Genomic DNA, 24,294 nt, shown 5'->3' on the forward strand with positions numbered 1-24,294 from the left:
TTTAATTTTTTGTCCATTTCTCTCTGTTTTCTATTTCTTGCCCATTATTTTCTATTCTCAGTTTTAAAATAGTCCTCGGTCATAACTCTTTTTTCTCCCCAAATTCCCGTCAAAGTTTTTTGCCTTGTTTTATGTGCCCTTTATTTCCTATTAACTATATACTTACACAAATGTTCTTCCCTTTTCTATATTTTTGAGTCCCATTGTGCATTTTTCACTTTTCTATATCTTGCCTATCGAAATTTGATTAGACAATGACTTTGCAAATCTGAATTGCCAGAAAATGCTAAACAGAGATCTTCAATAACGCAAATATAATGCCTCGTTTACACGTACATTTACATTTAATTCGAATTGAATTCAAATCGAATGCGAATTGAATTCGCTAATCGCGTTCACACACTCTTCTTTTTTAATTCGAATTGATTTGAATTGTTTAATTCGAATTATCCAATTCGTATTATAAATACGTTTTTGTTAATACGAATTAAAAGTAAACGTCGTTAGGACAGTAAAGCGAATGTGACGGACATTCCAATTCGAATTATAATTGACGTTAGGACGTAAAACGTTTCGAATGCGAATTAAACTAATTCGAATTAGTTAATGCGAATTGAATTCGAATTACGTGTGAACTCAGCATAAATTGTCAGGAATATGTCAAAAAATGTCTTCAATAACGCAAATAAAAAGTGTCAGGAATATGCTAAACGAAGATCTTCGATAACACGAACATAAATAGTCAAGAAAATGCCAAACGAAGGTCTTCAATAACGCAAATATAAATTGTCAGGAATGTGTCAAAAAAGGTCTTTAATAACGCAATAATAAATTGTCAGAAATATGCTAAACGAAGATCTTCGATAACACAAATATAAATTGTCAGAAATATGCCAAACGAAGATCTTAAAAAAAAACGAGATCATAAATAGTCAGTAATATGCCAAACGAAAGTCTTCAAAAGAAAAAACGCAAACATAATTTGTCAGCTAGGATTATTCCAAACGAATGTCTTCAAAAACGTGAGCATAGATTGTCAGACATACGCTAAACTAAGGTCTTCAATAACGCGAATATAAATTTTATGGAATTTGTCAAACAGAGGTCTTCAAAAACGCGAACATAAATTATCAGGAATATGCAAAACGAAGGTCTTTAAAAAACACCAACATAAATTGAAAGGAATATACAAACAAATGTCTTCAAAAATGCGAAAATAAATTGTCAGGAATATGCCAAACGAATGTTTTCAAAAATGCGAAAATAAATTGTCAGGAATATGCTAAACGAAGATCTCCAAAAACGCGAACATAAATTGTCAGTTTTATATGCCAAACGAAGGTCTTCAAAAATGTGAACATAAATTGTCAGTTATAGGCCAAACGAAGGTTTTCAAAACGTGAACATAAATTGTCAGTTATATCCCAAACGAAGGTCTTCATTAACGCGAACAAAAATTGTCAGTTATATGCCAAACGAAGGTATTAAAAAACGCGAAAATAAATTGTCAGTTATATGCCAAACGAAGGTCTTCAAAAACGCATCTAAATTGTGAGGAATATGCCAAACGAAGGTCTTCAAAAACACGAACAATAAAGCAAACATAAACTTTTGATGAACTCCTTTTAGGGAGCTATTATTTTATATTTAGGTGGGGCCGGGGGGGGGGGGGGGGGGGGGCTAGGATGGGAAATGTTGTCCTGAATTCTTTAACGTTTTAATGTAAATAGATACTATTCGACTAATTGTTTGAAATTATGAAATTGTTTATCTTAAAACCCTTTTACTTATATCCAAGTTAAACTATTTTAATCCCTTATAAGTAAAAAAAAAGAAAAAAAGAAAACCAAAACATTATAACTTGTTGACGGTATAAATGCTGAAGTTAAGTTGTATTAGATTTGAAAAGTTTTCCCTTTCATTTATTTTAATTGTAATATTCTTCAATATTTTGGATTATATATTTGTGACAGGAATAGTAAAATCATTGGCCGTCTGGTTATATGTACATGTATCTGTAAATAGCATTCTTGAGCTTATCTATCGAATAGAATATAAAAAAGAAGATGTGGTATGATTGCCAATGAGACAACTGTCCACAAGAGACCAAAATGACACAGACATTAACAACTATACGTCACCATACGGTCATCAACAATGGGCAAATCCCATACCTCATAGTCAGCTATAAAAGGCCCCGATAAGACAACGTAAAACAATTCAAACGAGAAAACTAACGGCCTTATTTATATAAGAAATGAATGTTTACAATGTAAAATGTTCATAGTATTAATGCACGTGCAAGTGAAAGATTTTAAATTAATGTTTTAATAATGGTACACTGCGTTTAAAAATACCACTGATAACGTATTATTCATTCCGAGTTGAGATGTTACGTTCATATTCTTTCTGACAAAAACCCTAGGATGATTCATTTAATTTTCAGAGGCATTTTCTCTTCTTTTTTCTCGATTTTATTGGGGGGGAGGGGCTTTATTCTCTATATTTTATATTTTTGCCCTATTAACAAATCTCTGGATTTATTAATGCATATTTATCCCATTTATTTTCTTTACCCATTATCCCAATTCTTCATATTTTGGTCCATTTTCTCTAGCCGTTTTATATGTTTTTGTCTCTACTCACGATATTACAACACACGATATCTCTTTATTTCCCCCCAATCTAATTAAAATATTGATCTTTGATTTCGTTGTACTACATATCAGAGATCAATATTTTAATTAGATTGTTTTTCACCCTGTTTATTTCTAATGTTGTTAGTTTTTCTTATGCTCTGTATCCTTTATTATTTGGCACACGCATTCTTCTCTATTCTTTATTTTATGCCCTGTAAAACTATTCTAAATTTTTGCCAATTATATTCGATATCTTAAAATGGTATTGATCATATTTTGAAATTTGATTAGATGGTGCCTATCGATGATATTTTTAAATACGGAGCTGAATATTTTGTCTCCCGCGTATCATTTTCGGAGCCTCTTTTAAACGGGATAACAGCGCAAACAAGATGAATAATGTGGTTCAGAAGTGTTTCTCGTTTCTTGTTTTTTGTATATATAATACTGTTGGTTTTTTCCGTTTGAATGGTTTTACACTAGTACTGGGGGCCCTTTATATAGCTTACTTTTCGGTTTGAGCAAAGGCTATGAGTTGTAGGTCGTACTTTGTCCTATTATGGTTTACTTTTACAAAATTAACATTGGCACTCATACCACATCTTCTTCCACCTATAACAAATATAATTGGGTGTTCTTTCAAGTATATACTCTCACACGTTTTAGGTTTTGTACTCGTGGTTGATGAAACATGTGAATTCAGTACCGGTATTTCGATTGAAATAATCTGAAATATCTTAATATTATTTAGAGTACATATGATCATGATTTCGAGTAAACATGATTTCTGGCAACTTTGAATCAGTTGTTACTTCATCTCTGTTACGCTACGCTCATATATATGAAAGTTGAGCTAAACAAGATCGCCACTATTTCGAAGCTTGTGTTAAATACAGACTGAATTTTTACTGTAAATCATGGAAAAGTCATATTTGTTGTATAACAAAAACATATTTAAATTATCAAAAAAAGGCTATTTGTATGTTTTATCATCTATTGTAAATGTCAAATAATCATAATATGATCGCATTGTATAACTTAATAATGTTCACTTTTACCAATAAACAGAAGAAACACAATTTAGCTCTTGATCCATTTACCAGAACATTTATTGGAATAACCATTTCCAAAAACTCATTTCCGAAACCTGACCCAACTCTGCATGTTTATTTTATATGTGCTTATATTCTGTGGCTGTGGCTATTATATTCGTCATATATGTTAAGCTCACCCGAAGGGCCAAGTGAGCTTTTCTCGCCACTTTGCGTTCGTCGTCCGTGGTCGTCGTCCGTGGTCGTTAACTTTTAAAAAAATCTTCTCCTCTGAAACTACACAGCCAAATTAAACCAAACTTGGCCACAATCATCATTGGGCTATCTTGTTTAAAAAATGTGTCCGGTGACCCGGCCAACCAACCAAGATGGCCGCCATGGCTAAAAATAGAACATATGGGTAAACTATAAATTTTGGCTTATATCTCTGAAACCAAAGCATTTAGAGCAAAACTGACATGGGGTTAAATTTTTTATCAAGTCAATATCTATCTGCCCTGAAATTTTCAGATTAATCGGACAACCGGTTGTTGGGTTGCTATCACTTAATTGGTAATTTTAAGGAATTTTTGCCGTTTTTGGTTATCAAGAATATTATTATAGAAAGAGATAAAATGTAAACAGCATTAATGTTCAACAAAGTAAGATCTACAAATAAGTCAGCATGATCAAAATGGTCAATTGACCCCTTAAGGAGTTATTGCCCTTTATAGTCAATTTTTAACAATTTTCTCAATTTTTTGTAATCTTTTACAAAATTCTTCTCCTCTGAAACTACTAAGACAAAATGTAACCAAACTTGTCCACAATCATAAGAGTATCTAGTTTAATAAATATGTCCGATGACCCTGCCCGTGAACCAAGATGGCAGACATGGCTACAAATAGTACATATGGGTAAAATGCAGTTTTTGGTTTATATCTCTGAAACTGAAACATTTAGAGCAAATTTGACTGATGGCAAAAGTGTTCATCAGATTGAGATATATCTGCCCTGAAATTTTCAGACACATCCAACAACCAGTTGTTGGGTTGCTGCCCCTCAGTTAGTAATTTTATGGAAATTTTGCAGTTTTTTGCTATTATCTTAGATATTATTATAGTATCTAATGATATCTTATACTATAAATTATGATTTTAACCTTATTTTACATAATTTCCAAAGCATCAGTAATTACAGGTGAGCGGCACAGGCTCTTTAAAGCCTCTAGTTCTTTGTTTTGTCATTTTTCTTGTCAGGTTCTTTTTAGAATGGATCATATAGTAATTGCTCGTCGTTGATGCATTGCACTGACATATATATCTTTAAGAAAGAGTAGTATTGTACAATATCACCAAAATTGAGTTAAATCATGAACAAATGTAAATATTAACTTCATATTTGTCCCATTTCTTATAACCTCGTTTGGTAAAAATCCGCGAAGTTCCTATAACGGTTTTCTGACAGCTTGCTCAGAGGAGCAAATCAGCTCCACTTTAAAAGCTAGATTGTACAGTGTTTGGGGTGACAGCTTTGGAAGAAAAGTACTGGTAATTATCTGTAGGTTATGGTGGGAGTGGTGATATCAAACATGATCAGCAAGAGTATATACAAAAAAGTCAAATTTCCAAAATCGTAAGTAATTGCCCTTTACTAAAACGATTATTTTTCTTAATATCATGACAGCAATGATAGATAAATAGAAGCAAAAGCGTTCAACTCACGAGTCAAATAGTAGAAACCGTTTTTATATATTCTCCTTATTAGAGTCATTGTCCTTTAATGATGATTTTACCGATTTTTTTTTTAAAATACTTGCCTATTGCCTTAAAAAATATTACATGTAAAGATAGAAACTTTATTTAGCAAAACAAGATCTGCAAGACAAGACCTCCAAATAAGCCAATATTGCTTAAACGGTCAGTTGATTAATGCCCTACATGATTATATTTTTCATTTTTTGTGTCATCGCCTATTGCTTTCAAAATTAATATTATAATTTAAAAAAAAAAAACAATAAATAATCAACACGACAAGGTCTGCAAAAAAAGTCAGCATACGTGATATTACCAGTTGTCTTATCATAAGAGTTATTTCCCTTGAATTACAATTTCTACACTTTTTGTGTTTTTGGCGAAAACTGTAGAGAGAAATTAACCAACAAAGGAACAGCAATACAAGGTCAATAAAACAGAAATTTTTAGTCATGCATTATTATTGAGGGTGTCCATTGCTGTAGATATCACAATCATATAGGTGAGCGACACAGGCTCGTTAGTGCCTCTAGGTATTGCTGCATTCAATTTCGAATTCGCAGCGAGTCATCCAACATAGAACAATGAACTCTCAGAATACTGAAAGTTCACGACGTCCCCTATATATATATACTATAGCTATCATTGGTGAAAGCGGCAGTCACTGCTACATGTTTTATCGATTATGCTAGCTCACAACTATTTGGATTATAATTTAAAACACACTTTTAAATAGTCAGCATTATTTTATTAATTCGTAAATAACAAGGCTCCTGCAAATGCTGAATTCCCGTAATTTGTAGAGCTCAACAGACCTCGACTGTTCTTCAGAATATGAATATATACTCTATCTCCTTGGTTAAGGGTCAGGATTGTGGTTCTCGATGAAGAAGCTATCAAAATAGATTGAGAGCTGCCGTCGACATGAATACTTGTCTTTCTTTGGCCATTAAGCATTAAAGTTCCAAAAATGTGCGAGGCTCCCCCTGCGTGAATCGTATAGGTAAACAAATATACTCCTAGAACGGGAGCTATAAATGCTCCTAAGTCCTTCTTATATGCATTACCGACATTTGTCAGGATACTATCAAACACGATAGTTGTATCTCCAATGGAAGAATGGTCAAGATTATGAGTCAATATGGCATCGAAAGCTACCTTAACAGCAGACTCATAATTACCAAGAAGCGTCCCTGAAAATTAAAACAAATTAATCTAGAAAACTTACTAAAACGGCAATGATTGCTTAATTGGTTATTTTTCTGTTGACCCACCAGGTTGTCGCTTCTGTTAAAATTTTGAGTTCATGCGTTTGTTTTTTTAGCTTGGTTTTTAATCTTAATCGATTTATGAGATTTGACCATCAGTACTGCCGTCTAAATTAAAATGGACAAAACAGTAATAAACATAAAAAAGAAGATGTGGTTTAATCGCCAATGAGACCAAATGAAAAAGAAACTAACTGCTATAGGTATAATACCGCATAGTCAGCTATAATTAAGTGTCCCGAAAGTTAAGTGATTCAATGTTTCTGTGCATGTTAAAAAAAATACGTTGAAGGAAACTGGATACTCAAATCGTGTTGTCACATTCAAGAAGAGAAGCCCATGTTATCATAATAATAGTATACCTTATTTAATATGGTATTATGATCACATGGATTCCTACATGTACTATATGATGTATAACCCTTACTGCATGATAAAGTATGGGTTAAAATAGAAGTAATGACCACTTAGATGGAACTTCAAAGATAGAAATAGACGAGTGGTGATCTTATACAATTTACTTTAAGGAAGGAGGAAGGTTATGTTTTAATCAAAATTTAACACTATAAGGTATCGGGGAAATCTGGATTCAACATAATTCTTTTATTATCTGCTGGACCAGAATTTCTTTCATTAAATTAGGAATCAGAATATTTTTGTTTAGGATAAACCATAACCCCCCTCCCTTCCTTTTGAAGTTAAGTGGTCGTTTCCTAAGTCGGCAATAATTAAGTTGGATACAATATGCTTGGTTTGGATCTAGACCTTATTGTTCAACCCTTCAAGTTCAATTCAACAGAAATCAGATCATATCAATTATTTTTTCACACATACAGCAATTCATTTACACTATGACGGGACATGATCCTTATAATTTAATGCCGAATTAATGATACTATTAAAAATTTCAAACATATATCCTCTTGTTTTATTGATTTGTATTTACATTTTTGTCATAGATCAAAATTATTCGATCAGTGTAATATGTTCATTTCAGTTGATATTCAATAGTGTTGTTTCATGTAAGGGTGATGGTCGGTATCTATTATACGTTTAACCCCGCTGCATTTGTTTGCAACTGTCCTAAGCCATGAACCTGATGTTCAGTAGATGTTGTTTGTTAATATGGCTCATAAGTGTTTCTCGTTTCTCGTTTTATTTATTGAGATTAGACCGTTGGTTCCTTCGTTTCAATGCTTATACATTAGTCATTTTTGGAACACTCACATCTAGAAATTGACAATGAGGGTCGATTGAAAACAAAACTTTTCGACAAAAGAGCTGATTTCAGCTTTCCAATTGTGAACTTTCCATTTGTAAGTAGCAACATTCCAGCAGCACCTGCATACGGGGTATATATCTCCCAATTGATACGATATCCCCGTGCTTGTATTTCCTATCATGATTTTCTTGATAGAGTGTTGCTGCTTACAAGGAAGCTATTAAAACAAGATTTTCAAATGGTTAAGTTGAAATCATCCCTTCTCAAATTTTATGGACGCCATCACGAGTTGGTTGACCGCTATAGAATAACCGTTTCACAGATGATATCGGATATGTTCCTTACGTCGTAACTACAATCATCTTCCCTTTCATGAATGTGACCTACCAAATTAAGACTAATACCGGATTTGTTATAACAAGAGCAACACGACGGGTGCCACATATTGAGCAGGATCTGCTTACCCTTCCGGAACACCTGAGATCAACCCTATATTTTGGTGGGGTTCATGATGCTTATTCTTTAGTTTTCTATGTTGTGTCATGTGTACTATTGTGTGTCTGTTTGTCTTCTTTCATTTTTAGCCATGGCGTTGTCAGTTTATTTTCGATTTATGAGTTTGACTGTCCCTCTGGTCTCTTTCGTCCCTCTTTTATAGCTTGTTGTTCGGTGTGAGCCAAGGCTGAGTGTTGAAAACCGTACTTTTACTTTAACAAGTCAAGTTGTGACTTAGATAGAGATCTCGAGTCACCTCATTGACACTCATATCGCATCTTATTATATATCTATCTACATTCTTTTTTGTGATTTGTTTTCTTTTTAAGAATACTTGAGACACTCCCACATATTTCATTTTGGTGTGAAGTTTGTACTTTGTTGAATTTATATAAAAACTTATCATTTTGTTTTTATAATAAGGGCAAGGCAGGGTTTTCTAATTTCTTTTCTTTTCAACTAGAGATTTCTGTACTCTTACATGTATTTATTTATGGTACAAATATGCATGAAAAATTTCTGATCAAAAGAAAATGAGACATTTCTTTTTATTAAATCATTTTGTATTGGTAAGATTTTGTCAGCAAGATTTGTTTGCGTACTAGACTAAGTATACAATTATCTACTACTAAAACCTTTAACTATCCATCTTCGCCGCGGGACGCTTTAGTTATATTTTGCTAGTATTAAGTGATTATCAAAGTAAAATTGCTATAGGAATACATGTTTGAATATCCTTTCGAGCTTATACAAGAAACAAGAAAAAATTGTTCACATAGTCAAAATAAAAGTTTCAACTCATCATTAGAAATTGCATATGCATGGGTCTACAAAAAAGAGAGAAAATCCAGCCCCCGGAGGCTGGCTTCAGCTTGTCCCTATACAACAATGTGTACTGGTTCAGTGAAATGGGCGTCACACTAAACTCAGAAACATAAACATCAACATACAAAACTAACAAAAGCCAGGGGCTTCTGACAATGGAGATGCGCAAAAGTGCGGCTGGATTAAACATAATATGCAGACTAATTTATTCCTCCCTCTTATTGTGGAAATGTACAGAAAACACTAATGTTATAAAGAATCAAATAAATCAAAACTATTTGAATGTTATGAATAAAAGTCGATGTTAGGGTACGTCAATGAAACAACAACCCAATGACAAAAATAAACCAAAAGCATCTAAACTACTTACTTCTTTGTGAATCTCTCGTATGATTATTACATCGATTTATCTCCCCCTTCAGTTGTTGAATCTCCTTCTGCATTTCTTCCTGTGTTTTCCTCATTCGTTCCACAGTCTGAACTAGCCTCTCTATCATTTCATCATCCACTGCCTCTAAAATAACGTGAGAACAATAACACATATAACACCGAACTTCATGGCTTCTTCGGTATGACAGTATTTAAAGTCTTTAAAAGAACAGTACAATCAAACTAATTCTCGTTTCTGTTCGACCAGTAAGCTGCTTTGTTGAAGAAAGGTTGTGTACAAGTATTTCGTGTAATAAAGTCACATGACAATTTCATTTACAAAACTGGCAGACTAATTGTTTTAGAAATTAGGCACTGAATAGAGGTTTTCTATTTAAAAAAAGATTAGTTTGTGTGACTTTTACTGTAATGTTCTATGTTATCTATAATTGTAAAAGTATAGAAAGATAAGTCATGTCACATTATTTGTGTATATTTGTGAATATACGGAGAAACGGGACACTCCAAAAATGAGACAGTAGCCCAACGACACAAACATAGGATTTTTTTTATCCATGGGATTAAATTTTTTGAGTCTATTTTCATTGCAGTTTGAATTTGCATCCAGCAAACAATTTATTAACATTCTAATCTATCGTAATTCGTTTAACAAGTCGCAGCACAACGACATAAGAGATCTATATTCTAATTTGATTATGTAAGCAAGGTGAAGAACAGCATAGATATATAAATATGCAAAATTTCTTTTTGTTTTAAATTGTAAATTATATACCGTGATTTGGTCGGTTTAATGGAACCTGTCATGAGTACCTAAGCTGCTTAAATAACATTCTAATGCAACAACGTTTGTAACGTTAATTTTGATTGGATAACGTCACTTATTTACATGGCATCAATTGACAATTGATGCTATGGAATGTACGCGCAAGCGCAGACGACATATCACAGTTTTTAAATACATGTTTTAACGTTATTTTCTGTCAGTTTCATGAGAATGCAAATAACAATATTGTATGTTAAGCTCCGACGGCATCAATTGGGGATTTGATTGTCGCAAATACCAGTTTACTGTCTCCGCTAACGCGTCGCCAGTAAACTTAATTTGCGACCATCAAACCCCCAATTGATGCCGTCTGAGCTTATAATACAATACAGTTATCTCCTAATTAACATTTTGTGAAAACTGGTTGTTGGTAGAAACATCTTTATATACATGTAATCATTAAGGAATAAATATATTCCTTTGTACAAATGAACCATCTAATCAGCCCGAATATTGTTGACGATGTAGGTTTACTATCTATCTGTACTGGGTTATATGAGTAGAATTCCTTGTTCATTGCAAAAGATCATGAATTTGTTTAAGATTTAGACATATGATCGTCCTTTCGCCTATACTATTTGGCAGCAAAACCCTTTTTATAATAGGTCGTTCGTTTGGCGGTGTGTATAAGTACGCAGCAACGGCAGATTTGAATACGGAAATTAACCTAAGTGGCCCGCCGTGTACGTAACTGTACTACGCTCTCTGCATGTTTTAGAATGTTGACAACAACTCTCTTAGAGTTTGTAAAGGGCCTTGTTACAAGGCAATTACCCCCAATTACCTCATAAAATATTTTCCCAAGGCAGTAGAAATGTCCTGCATTTCATTTCGGTCGTCCTTCATTTCATTTCGGTCGTCCTTCATTGAAGATTAAAAACCTCTTGATTTTAATCTCCATGATATATTTTGCCATTGGACATCAGCAAAAACAGTCAATCAATATTAAAAAAAGATAACATAACATAGATAAATATTAAATTAAGGAGATATTGATTGATTGCCCATGTGACAACTTTCTATGACATATTTGCCACTGAACATTACGCAACAACAGTCAATCAACAATTAAAAAGATAATCTAAAATAGATTTATATCAAAACAAGGAGATGTTGGATTATTGCCTATGTGACAACATTCCACTAGAGACTAAAGGATTTGGATAATAACAATTATAGGTTATCGTTTGGCCTTCATCGTTAATGTTTTGTAAAAATTCTCATAAGTTCTGGCATTGTAAGGGGTTAAAAGTTTTAACATAATGGAATATGTTTAATTTGTAGAGGGGGAGAGCTATGATATATATCAAGTGATATGTAAATTCTTAAGTTGATAAATAAATTAAATCGCTATGCTAAAATATTTAGAAAAGACAAACAGCATTTACTTAACTCTTTGCGAAAGCAATACTTCCAGTTTACCCTCTCCTACCCTAAATAAGAAAAACACTAGAAAAGGGGTTCAAGTGAAAGTATTACCGGTTTTATGTCCCAACTTAACCTCTGACCCCGAAAGAAAATAAAACGACGAAAAACATTAACAAATGAAAATAGAGATTAACTAATTTTTAACAAATTAATAAACATAATAAAATATCCGCCGCCATCTAACATTTAAAGCTTTATCTTTATTTTCCGCATCGTAAGTTTTAGTTCTATTTTGTTTGATTTATATTCTCTAGTCACACGTCTCTTATTTTGAACTAAAATTTTGCAATTTATTCTTACAAAAAATTACACTTTTCACGTGTTACAGGAAAAGATTAGTAGACGACGTACAAATGGTTCTTATTCATAATTACTACACATATTTCATATATTAGATAACGAATGATAATTTTTGTCTAGTGCCGACATATGCAATCAAACATAATTTCACCAAACCGGAAGACCCGTCTTGTATAAAACAACTTGAGATTTGTATTTGAATTACTTCTAGTCCAGGAATTACAAGCAATCAGGTAATATATCTCGCTTTAAAAAAATGTATGGCACAAGATTTTGGATAATTTGTTCTATATTCTTTTAATATCGATCATCATTATTTCATTATTTCCAAATCATTTTGTTATTTAACAGTATTTTGATATTGAAAAAAAGCCTTTTAAAATTTTTATTATTATCTTTAAGTTTTTATAATAATTGTACTCTTTTGTTTTTAATTAATATATTCCACTTTACAATATATATGGCAAGTTTTGGACTAATTTATTCTCAATTTTTGACAAAAAATTACATATTGATATCAAGAATTTATATATAGTTACTATAAAAATCCCTTTTAATATTAAAAAAACTCGTTTTTTTATATTGAAAGATAAAAAAAAAAATGTTTAAAAATGTTAGATATATATTATAAACAATCGAAAATTAATTTCTGATATGAAAAATATATATTAAATATTAAAAAATATTATTTAAAATAATTATTAATATGTGTAATTATCAAAATTAAATATTAATATGCCGGTTTTGAGCTGAAAAAAGTTAATATAAACAATTTAGAATCAATTCATGAAATATATATCGTTTTTGTTTTTTGAGACAATAATACAAAGTAAAAATCATAATCATGGTATTTAAAATAAAATAAAGTTGTCTCTTATTTTCCCTAAGGACATTTGTTTGTATTAATATCAGTTTGTTTTAACATATCTATTTTTTGTAAAACTAAATAATGACTTGTTTGTATATAATCATTTATTATCGTTGTTAAAAGATTATATGAACAGTTTACAAAAATATCAAGTTGAATAATTCAATTTAAAATAGAAAAGGATATATCGAGCAAACTATATACATTTTCAAAACGTCAAATTCATAAGAGAAATATTATATTTTCCCACGAATATATTCTTATTACACAAGCTTCAAGTGAAATATATATTCCTCGAGCGATAATACTTACCAATATACGTATGGTAACACTTTTATTATATTATATAGCAAAGATTAAAAACCGATGAAAACGAGGTTCACTGATTTCGTCACTAATTTGAACCTTAACTTGCACATAATATTACATGCTAAGCAACTTTAAGTAATGTTCCGTATACAATACTTTGTTGATTTACATATTAAGATATACATGGGTAAAAATATGTTTATCCTTTTAAATTCTTTTTAGAATGAAACTTGTTATATCTACTGTCGCAATCTTTGTTTGCCTTTGTGGCATGAAGGGAATTCTTGCCGACGATTATTATGGCGGAAGTTACGGCGGAGTCGGAGGCGGATACAGTCAAGGCTACGGAAATGGTGGATACGGCCAAAGCTACGGAAAGGGTGGATACAGTAGCTACGGAAGTAGTGGATACGGCAGTAGCTACGGAAATGGCGGATATGGTCAAAGCTACGGAAATGTAGGACACTTGGGAGGTTATTCTGGATATAGTGGATCTGCAAAGGGATATTCTAGTTATGGAAATGAAGGTCACCACGGATATGGCAAAAAGGGGGGTTACGTCGATGAAACAATCCATTATTTACCTCAACCAATTCCAGTTATCGCCCCTTCCGCTATGATGGGAGGCGGAATCGGAGGTGGTATTGGTGGCGGTCTGGGAGGTGGTATTGGTGGTGATGGATTAACGTCAATCCGTAAGTTTATTTCTGTTTTTACTTGTCAATAATTAAAACAAACAAAAAACTAAAATACATAGATGCATAAACCCTTATACACTAATACAGAATTTCAATACATATGTTTTATTGCTAGCAATTTTGATGAGTTCCGAACATTGTTGTTAACTTTTAAGCCATTTGGTATCGGGTCCAGAGTTATCTTCTTGGTAATTTTAGAATGATATCTTTCTTAATTCATATAAAGAAATGAAATTCAAATTGTTTGAAGTTTAAAGAATCACTTTTAATATACAATGTTTTTTGATATTTTTCTTTGAAGTATTAACATTTAATACAAGGAAAAATGGAAAGTTGAACTATAGGAATACAGTTTTTTTTAATCCAACCAGTCAACGTTTAAAAGCTCCCCTGTTTTAGATTTACAGAAAGAAGATTCAATGTATTTGTAAAGTGATATTGACCCTGTCGTTTTATTAATTCTCATTCGACTAAATACCAACGTATTTTATAATTATACTGACCTGTATAAATCTATTTTCCTATTTGCTGTTTGCTGTGTTATGGGGATGCTGTCTAATTGACGTATATTGTATTGTCTGTTATTCATTTCAGTTCCACTCCTTTTATTGGTACCATTCTTGTTCAATAACAACAACAACAATTAAACAGCTTTAACGTCATTATGGTAAGTATATTCTGCTTTTCAATATATATACATACATCAACAATGAAAAAAATACAAGACAGATTCCAAATTGAAAATCAAAACTCATAATGAAGCAATTTTATTTGGTTTTTGTATCACAACCTCGTATATTTTTCTTAATTTTGTTTTTGCTTCCCGTGATACTTGGAATGGCCCATGTTCCTGTTGACGATTAATCTAGAAGATTTTTTTTTGCACATACACATACGCATAGATTTTGCAGATGAATGATAAAGACACTTCAAAATGTGAACTAAAACAGATTTCATAAATCCCATTGAATGAGATATGTCAAAATTTAAATTTAGTACGATTGACGTGCGTTTTGTCAAGAAATTACCAGTGAAGCTCCAATTAAAAATATGTTAATTATTAAATTATCAAATGAAAGCAAAAACACGGTTGATTATTTTTTTGTAGCCATTTAATCATCTTTGAGATCAGATCAATTCAAGAAAGTAATTAATGAGCCAAATAAGCAGCCGATGTCTGCAGCCTGCATCATATTGGGAAATAAAGAGTCTTCTATATCTTGTTTGTAACTTTTAAATTTTCCTTTCAGAATTTCAAACCATATTTTAGTGAAGAGAGATACTACCTGAATAATCGTGTGAATGCAGTGAATGAAACAGTGTAATAAAGTTTACACGACGGTACCACAAGGCAGAATAAATGTGAAGAGATTGCATTGTAATCTATTGACTGTTAATTTATACTTGTTATTAAAAACAATACTCTTATTAGGTGTACATTGTTTCTCATAAAGATCCCACTTACAAATGAAATATACAAACTGTTTCAATTTCCAAGGTTGGTTTCTAAAACTTCTTGTCGTCTCAGAACAGCGTTGGCACAAATCTTTGATTGGCCTTTTCACACCCGTTTTTAGATTTGAAAACCGGGCGTATGTGTAGGACGAACGCTACCTAATAATTTACAAAAGGCTTTAAAGACGATGTTTACTCTTTGCAATTGATCCCGCAATCATGTTCTTTATACTTATTATGGCCACACCTACAATAGTAGAGGGGCATTATGTTTTCTGGTTTGTGGCTCTGTTCGTGCGTCCGTCCGTTCGTCTGTGCGCCCGTCCGTTCAGGTTAAAGTTTTTGGTCAAGGTAGTTTTTGATGAAGCTGAAGTCCAATCAACTTGAAACTTAGTACACTTGTTGCTTATGATATGATCTTTCTAATTTTAAAGCCAAATAGACTTTTGACCCCAATTTAACGGTCCACTGAACATAGAAAATGAAAGGGGGAGTTTCAGATTAAGTGTTTGGTCAAGGTAGTTTTTGATGAAGTTGAATTCCAATCAACTTGAAACTAAGTACACTTGTTGCTTATGATATGATCTTTCTAATTTTAAAGCCAAATTAGACATGTGACCCCAATTTCACGGTTCACTAAACATAGACAATTGAAGTGGGAGTTTCAGGTTAAAGTTTTTGGTCAAGGTAGTTTTTGATGAAATTGAAGTCCAATCAACTTGAAACTTAGTACATATGTTCCCCATAGTATAATCTTTCTAATTTTAATGCCAAATTAGATTATTACCCAATTTTTACAGTCCATGGAACATGGAAAAGGATAGTGCAAGTGGGCATCCGTGTACTTTAGACACATTCTTGTTCGTGAAGAGATCCGACATTTTTCTTATAAAGTAATATTCACGAAAACACTAAAAAACCAAGAATGTGTCCATATAACACGGATGCCCCACTTGCACTATCATTTTCCATGTTTAGTGGACCGTGAAATTGGCATCAAATCTTTAATTTGGAATTTACATTAAAACGATCATATCATAGGGAACATGTGTACTAAGTTTAAAGTTGATATGACTTCAACTTCATCAAAAACTACCTTGACCAAAAACTTTAACCAAAACTTTAACCTGAACTTCGCACTATCATTTTCTATATTCAGTGGACCGTGAAATTTGGGTCAAAACTTTAATTTGGCAGAACAATTTGAAAGATTATATCCTGAGGAACATGTGTACTAAGTTTCAAGTTGATTGGACTTCAACTTCATCAAAAACTATCCTGACCAAACACTTTAACCTGAAGCGAGACGAGCGAACAGATGGACGAACGAACGGACCCAAAGACCAGAAAACATAATGCCCCTCTACTATCGTAGGTGGGGAATAAAAACCCTCATACATGTATATACTTGTCAACAAAAGAAACACGACTTTGGAATCCAATTTATCAAAAAGTTTCATATATAAAACAAAATGATATACACTATTCTAAAAAGCTCTCATTTGCGATGCATGCACATATCTATACTATTAAACGAGAAGACCTCATTTTGGGTGTCGCTTCTCTTCTTTCCACAACAAATTAATCAACACGCCTCTGCGTCCTATAGGTACAGTACATAGTCGCATTTGTCATCCATTCATATGATTATTCAGATTGAGTTATTTTGGGAGAAAAACGAGAAAAAAGTCATCCGGATATTGTCCCGTCATTGGACGAAATTTTAAGTCAGATTAAACTTCCGGTTTGCGTTTTTCTGTATACTCTGAACTAAGCTGGTTCTCGACTGACTACTGCACTTTGTTCATATTCCAGTTTAACCACAGGGACTCGGTTAGCAGATTAAAAATTTGTAAATCAATGTTTTGAATTTATTTTTTATTATTTCCTGTCTATTTGCACAACTTTATTAACGTATTTAACGTTGCCATCACTCTATCTTTGTTTTCTGGCAACGTGCAGTTTACTATCCATATCCGTATATTGAAAAATAGGATTTTTCAGTATACGGATATGGATAGTAAACTCAGTATACGGATATGGATAGTAAACTGCACATTGCCAGAAAACAAAGATAGAGTGATGGCAACGTTTAATACGTTAATAAAGTAATGCAAATAGACAGGAAATAATAAAAAATAAATTCAAAACATTGATTTACAAAATTTTAATCTCAGTGCTAACCGAGTCCCTGTGGTTTAACTCTGAACATACATATACTACGAATAAAGTGTATTTTAATTCTATTTGCTATCATTTTCAAGTTTACTATCCACGACGGTCACAGAGTTTATTTAAAAATGGAGAGGGTCAGTATACTATATCAATTGACCACCATGGATCGAATAGTAAACTTAGAATTGAATGTAAATTAAGTACAACTATTTATATAGTTATTGTAATGAATGTTCATAATATACAAATAAGCGCTAAAATTATTCATGTGAACTTTTGATACCTTTTCTAAAATTCTTCAGTCATTAAATCTTTTACAAAATTCATAGATTACAAAAAAAAAAAAGATGTGGTATGATTACCATGTTGAGACAACTCTCCACAAGAGACCAAAATGACACAGAAATTAACAACTATATGTCACCATACGGCCTTCAACAACGAGCAAAGCCCATACTCAGGACCCGAAATGACGATGTAAATCAATTCAAAACTAGCAGCCTTATTTATGTACAAAAAAACACGAAAACATATATGTAACACATAAACAAACGACAACCACAGAATAACAGGCTCCCTACTTAAATGTTCATAACATACTAAATGAATGTTCATATTGAAATTGGTAGAAAACCAAAAATTAGGAAGTTTGGAAATGAAGGAGGAGGGATAAAAAAACAGGGATAACAAAAACTTTTTCCTATCACCAATAACCTATGACTTATGATACTTTTGATGAAATTCTCCAGTCATTCAGTATTTTACAAACTTCTTTCAAAAACACTTCACATACTTTAAACTACGCTCTGAATGCCCGCGATTTCGCGGGTGTGTTCTAGTGATACTGAAAATCAAAACCTGTCAGAAAGTAACTACATTCCGTGTAAACGATCATATGGTCAAATTATTTTTGTGGAAAACTGGATAAAAAATCGACACACAATTTTCAAGGTACTAAATGAATTTGTAAAATTTTTAGTTTTTTTTTTTGGTAAAAAATCTTAAAAAATGCAAATATTTATAAAGAAATATTTACGTCTTAAATCAATACTTTAGATACGAAAACAACACACTGTAAATTTGGAACCGTTCGGATTAGTTTTGAAACTGTTACCGTTTATTGAATTTCAATTTACACGTACTGTCTATGGTAAATCATTTGATATTGTATACATTTTAACGATTTCTTGTGGGACCGATCTTTGCTTTACAAATAAACGAAGAAACTGTATGAATTTTAAAAACGAATTGATGGCAAGCATTGTCGTTGCCTTTAAGGTGGTACCCAACACTTTCACTATAATTAATTTGACTCGTTTAGTTTTCATGAAATTTTGTCAAAGTAAATACTTTAACAAAAATATAAAGATTTTTAAAATTTTGAACCAACCGTTTTGTCAGAAAAATTACACTGGTTATATAGCAATTTGACAACCAACAATTTTTATCATTGAGACGTTTAATAATATTATGTTGGCATCATAAGTTGGAACTTCTGTTTTTAAAATCGTCGTTTTATGTGACAAAATTCAAATTTCGCCAAATGACGTCATGGAAGCAAAAAATATTTCTTTCGTAAAGGGATTTATATTTCCGTCGTCATTAAGTATTACCACCTTCAATATTGGTGGTATAATCGGAAAACTTCATCTTACATTCTGAAAAAAAGTCGTGTATCGTATCTTTTGTTGACTAGTACATAGACTGCCACACTATGCTGGTGATGTTTTGTGGCTTATCCCATATTGTTAGCTAAGCCGTTGATTTGTGTAGTTATATCTTGGAAGGTACACATCGCACAACCGACCCTTGTCGATTTTAGCTACTGGTACGGTCTTGTACCGGCGTCTTCATATAGCAAAAAGCTTCCTATCTGAATTCTCAAACACTTTGCAATCGATTCTTGCTGTTTGCTCTCATGTTGTGGTTTTACACTAAAGGTTATAAACCGGGTCAACCGTTCAAAAACAAGTTTGACCCCGCAACATGATGTACGTGCCTGTCGCAATTAAGGAGCCTATAATATAAGAGTTGTCGTTGGTTGTTATCTGTAAAATTTGTTTTTCGTCAATTGTTTTTACCCCAGTATCAGTATTAGGCGGTTGATTTATTTCGTTTATATTTGTTCACATTTTATCATGCAATGACCTTTTATAGCTAACTTTAAATTTGAAATTTTCTGCTTGTTGATGACCGTATGAAAACTTATAATTGCTTATATCCACGTACTTTGACGAAGCGCGCGTCTGGCGTATTAAATTATAATCCTGGTACCTTTGATAATTATTTGAACTCCAGTGAAGAGTTGTCTCATTAGCAATTATGCCACTTATCTTGATTCTCAAATATTCTTTAAAAAAAAATCCATAAACTAAATATATTTTTTTAGAAAATCTCTTTAAACAATCAAATTTATTCGTTCATATTGTGTTAATATACGTTTATTGATGGAGTTGAGCCTTCCAATTGATATTTTATCGTGTGGTTTTCTATGTTGTGATGTTAGGCTAGTTTTTCAGAAAAAGGGAGAAGGTTTGGTACCGTGAAAACGTTTAATCTCGCTGCAAATGTTTGAACCTGTCCTAAGTTAGGAATGTGATGTACAGTAGTTGTTGTTTGTTTATGTAATTTATACATGTTTCTCGTTTCTCGTTTTTTATATAGATTAGACCGTTGGTTTTCCCGTTTGAATGGTTTTACACTAGTAATTTTGGGGCCCTTTATAACTTTTTGTTCGGTGTGAGCCAATGATCCGTGTTGATTGCCGTACATTGACCTATAATGGTTTACTTTTATAAATTGTTATTTGGATGGAGAGTTGTCTCATAGCCACTCAAACCACATCTTCCTATATCTATTTAAAAAAAAAATGAGATTGACGGTATGCTTTAGTCTTGACATGATCTTCGTCAATTTTTGATGCAATTGTTATAAGTTGACAACGAGTTAAACCTTTTCAAAAAAACGTATACAGTGCATCGATATCGCAGTACGGATAGTAGAAATGGTAGCTCCCTAACTACAATGATCTACGATGTACCTTCAAATCATAAATTATCTGTATAAAAATGTGAAACAAAATGAATTAAAATAGATATAGGAAGATGTGGTGTGAGTGCCAATGAGACACCTCTCCATACAAATAACAATTTAAAAAGTAAACCATTATAGGTTAAAGTACGGCCTTCAACACGGAGCTTTGGCTCACACCGAACAACAAGCTATAAAGGGCCCCAAAATTACTAGTGTAAAACCATTCAAACGGGAAAACCAACGAATGAATGCTCGTATTTGTGACACCATATGAAAATTTCTGGATGCAAATCAAACATTAACAAACTGTTAAAAATGAAGATTGATATTAACATTTTAAACGTCTAAGCCAAGATGAAGTAATTGAAGACAAGTCTTGAACATATGATTTTTTTACTAAAAGTACTTGACGACAGTTATTTAAGTTGGATGATGAAAATACATATCTTCGAAAAAAAAATGATTTTTTTGTATGTAATAACTAGGGTTTATAGGGTCTTCAACCACTGAAAATTTTTAGTCGGCCCCTCCACGAAATATTTAATTAGATTTGTTTTAAATATTTATGAATTTTCGAAAATTCCACTTGACAACCGATCAGACAATAGTTGTAAATTGAATCAATGAAGACAAGATAATTAACTGATGCTCATTAGCTAGTAGATATATTTGTCTCCTAAAATACAACTGGCATAAAAGGATCGTAATGGTGCTATTCGGATAAATTTATCGGTTTGCAAGAACAAATTTGGCAGCGCGTCATCCCTACAATGGATTCCATTTCTACGATTGTGAAAATGAACTGGCGTAATGGGGAGATAATTTTGACGAAGTAGAATCCTGAATGTAAAGATGTCATGTTAAACGATTGAGATTTAAAATGTACTACTATAGTCTTTTCTAGATTCACGGAAATAGCTGTATCTTTTTAAAAAGGGTCAAATATTTGGGTAGTTTTGGTGTCAAATGAGAGTGGCTACACATGTTAAAATCATGTTAAGCCATAAAAGAAAAGATTGCCAATATTGAAAATGAAACAAAGGTGAACCATTTAGTTGACTGATTCGATCTACAACAAAATCATTTTCATACAGGTACAAACGATAATTAACTTTTTTTTATAAAACGGACATAGAAACTATCCAATTGCACGAGGTTGCTACCTATTTATATTATGTGCATGTTTATAGCCGGTTATTTAAAAGTCGACAGTCTGCAAAGGGCTTCTAAATTGGTAATTAGAAGGTAGATTGACTAAAACCAAAACACAAGAAATTCTGTTCAATATCATCGAGTACACACGTTGTTGGTTGCTTATTTCAGACTCGCTGTAATTTGGAAACGTTTTAGTATGTTTCAATCAATGGGCTTCTAAATTGTTAATTAGAAGGTATATTGACTAAAATAACACAAGAAATTTTGTTCAATATTATCGAGTACACTCGTTGTTGGCTGTTTATTTCAGACTCACTGTAATTTGAAAACGTTTTAGTATGTTTCAATCAAATTTGAGATTTTGAGACCAATCGGTGAACATGATTTTGACATTTTGTGCCCCCTTTTATTTTACCTGATGAAATCATCTGAATTAAATGAATGAAAACAGAGACTTCATTAACATCTTATCCTATCTTTTTTTCAAAGGCATATCACACAAGAAGTGGAGCAAAGTGAAAAATTCAAAATAACATTCCCTGTGCTATATGACTACCCCGGTACATGACCACAACTTACTCGGGAATTAACTCATGGTCAACATACAGCCTTCGTAACAACGAGAGAGAAAAAAAAACATTTTGTTAAGTACATGCTAGCGAATAACACATACCAAACAATCTAAAGGTAAAAATCAACAGCTTGACCTCCGCTCGTATACATATAAAATAATGCCAAAAACGTAGCCGTCTTAAGAAAAACAGGGATGTCAGGTTTGTGGGTTATGAACCATGTTTTTATGAATATTACTTTATAAGAATTATTCGGATTTATTTACAAACAAATTTAATGAGTATGAACGGGATCAATTGTAAAGAGAATGAATTCTCATTGATATGGTTATATTTATAAATTAACTGTTTTCAAATTTTTGAAATACTAAGGGGTTTCTACCTCAGGCATAGATTACCTTAGCTGTATTTGGCAAAACATTTAGGAAATTTGGTCCTCCAGGCTCTTCAACTTCGTACTTTATTTGGCCTTTTTTAACTTTTTTGGATACGAGCGTCACTAATGAGTCTTTTGTAGACAAAACGCGCGTCTGGCGTATACTAAATTTAGTCCTGGTATCTATGATGAGTTTATTGTAAAGAGAAACTGACGACACTACACTTTTATATGTTCATTCTTATTCATCTTTTGTCCTTCGCATAAGCTCGGTATTCGGATCCAAAAAACGGGCGTGAAAAATGCAATCGAAGTTTTCGCCAACGCTGTTCGCTTTTCAATTGTTTTAGAAATCAACCTTTGCAATAAAAACAGTTTGTATAATTCATTGTTACCTAAGTTAAAACAACGGAACGTGGCTAAAAAAAAAAGGCAACAGTAGTATACCGCTGTTCAAAACTCATAAATCCATGGACAAAAAACAAAATCGGGGTAACAAACTAAAACCGAGGGAAACGCATTAAATATAAGAGGAGAACAACGACATAACACCGAAACGTAACACACACAGAAACGGACCAAGCATCAAACAAAACACCACGAGAATAACAAATATAACATGAAAACCAAATACATGAATTTGGGATAGACAAGTACCGTGCCACGTTTTATCTCAATTTCTCAAAAATAAGAGAAAACACAAACGACTCAACGTTAAAATGCAACACACACAGAAACGAAAAATAATATAACAATGGCCATCTTCCTGACTTGGTACAGGACACTTTTAAAGGGGAATAAAAGTGGTGGGTTGAACCTGGTTTTGTGGCATGCCAAACCTCGCACTTTAATGGCAAAGTTAAATATAACATTGAAATGACAACATAATATTACAGGACTACAATACAAATTAATAGAACATATTAGACAAAGAAAAACATGATTAATAGATAACAAAAAGCATCAGGTTTAAAATTCAATACGCCAAAAACGCGCCTTGTCCACACAAGACTTACAAGTGACGCCCAGATATAAAAGATCGAAAGTGAAAAAAGTACAAAGTTGTACAACACTGAAGATCAAAAGTTGAAAAGGTTTCGCCAAATAAGGCATTGTTTTTATGCCCGGGATAAGAACATTCTTATTATATAGAACAATTCATGCTATTGCAAACAGTAAATTTTATAAATGAATATGAAAGAGATATACATAAAGAAACTGAAGTATTAACTAATTACAGAAAACTAAACCCGAATGCATAACGCCCAGATATAAAAGATCGAAAGTGTAAAAGTAAGCATATAATAATATATCATATTTTACTTGTGTAAATAAGGGTTAAAATTAGTGACGAAATACAATAATTGCAACTCCGAGGAAATTAAAAAGGGAAAGTCATTAATCAAATGGCAAAATCAAATGCTCAAAAACATTAAATGATAGGATAACATATTCCAGTCATATTCCTGACTTGGTAT

The 24,294-nt window shown here is 32.4% G+C and overlaps 2 protein-coding genes across 2 annotated transcripts; one reads left to right on the top strand and one right to left on the bottom strand.

The window, feature by feature from the left end:
* Window positions 1–6,174: 6,174 nt before the first annotated feature.
* On the bottom strand, window positions 6,175–9,731 carry LOC139504012 (cerebellin-1-like). Its single transcript, XM_071294065.1, has 2 exons — window positions 9,605–9,731; window positions 6,175–6,617 (listed from the first exon to the last, which is right to left on the bottom strand). The coding sequence occupies exons 1-2, from the start codon at window positions 9,729–9,731 to the stop codon at window positions 6,175–6,177; spliced, it is 570 nt and encodes a 189-aa protein (XP_071150166.1).
* A 2,573-nt stretch (window positions 9,732–12,304) lies between these two features.
* Window positions 12,305–14,717, top strand: LOC139503645 (peroxisomal membrane protein PEX13-like). Its single transcript, XM_071293469.1, has 3 exons — window positions 12,305–12,408; window positions 13,575–14,047; window positions 14,645–14,717. The coding sequence occupies exons 2-3, from the start codon at window positions 13,576–13,578 to the stop codon at window positions 14,695–14,697; spliced, it is 525 nt and encodes a 174-aa protein (XP_071149570.1). The 5' UTR covers window positions 12,305–12,408; window position 13,575; the 3' UTR covers window positions 14,698–14,717.
* The last annotated feature ends 9,577 nt before the right edge of the window (window positions 14,718–24,294 follow it).

The sequence above is a fragment of the Mytilus edulis genome, chromosome 14 (genome assembly GCF_963676685.1).
Source record: "Mytilus edulis chromosome 14, xbMytEdul2.2, whole genome shotgun sequence".
NCBI lineage: Eukaryota > Metazoa > Mollusca > Bivalvia > Mytilida > Mytilidae > Mytilus > Mytilus edulis.

Excerpts from the sequence above, each read along its gene's own strand:
- LOC139503645 (XM_071293469.1), top strand. The coding sequence starts at position 13,576 with ATGAAACTTGTTATATCTACTGTCGCAATCTTTGTTTGCCTTTGTGGC. Across the intron at positions 14,048-14,644 it reads TGATGGATTAACGTCAATCC|TTCCACTCCTTTTATTGGTA; the intron begins GTAAGTTTATTT and ends TATTCATTTCAG.
- LOC139504012 (XM_071294065.1), bottom strand. The coding sequence starts at position 9,731 with ATGATAGAGAGGCTAGTTCAGACTGTGGAACGAATGAGGAAAACACAG. Across the intron at positions 6,618-9,604 it reads TACGAGAGATTCACAAAGAA|GGACGCTTCTTGGTAATTAT; the intron begins GTAAGTAGTTTA and ends TTTAATTTTCAG.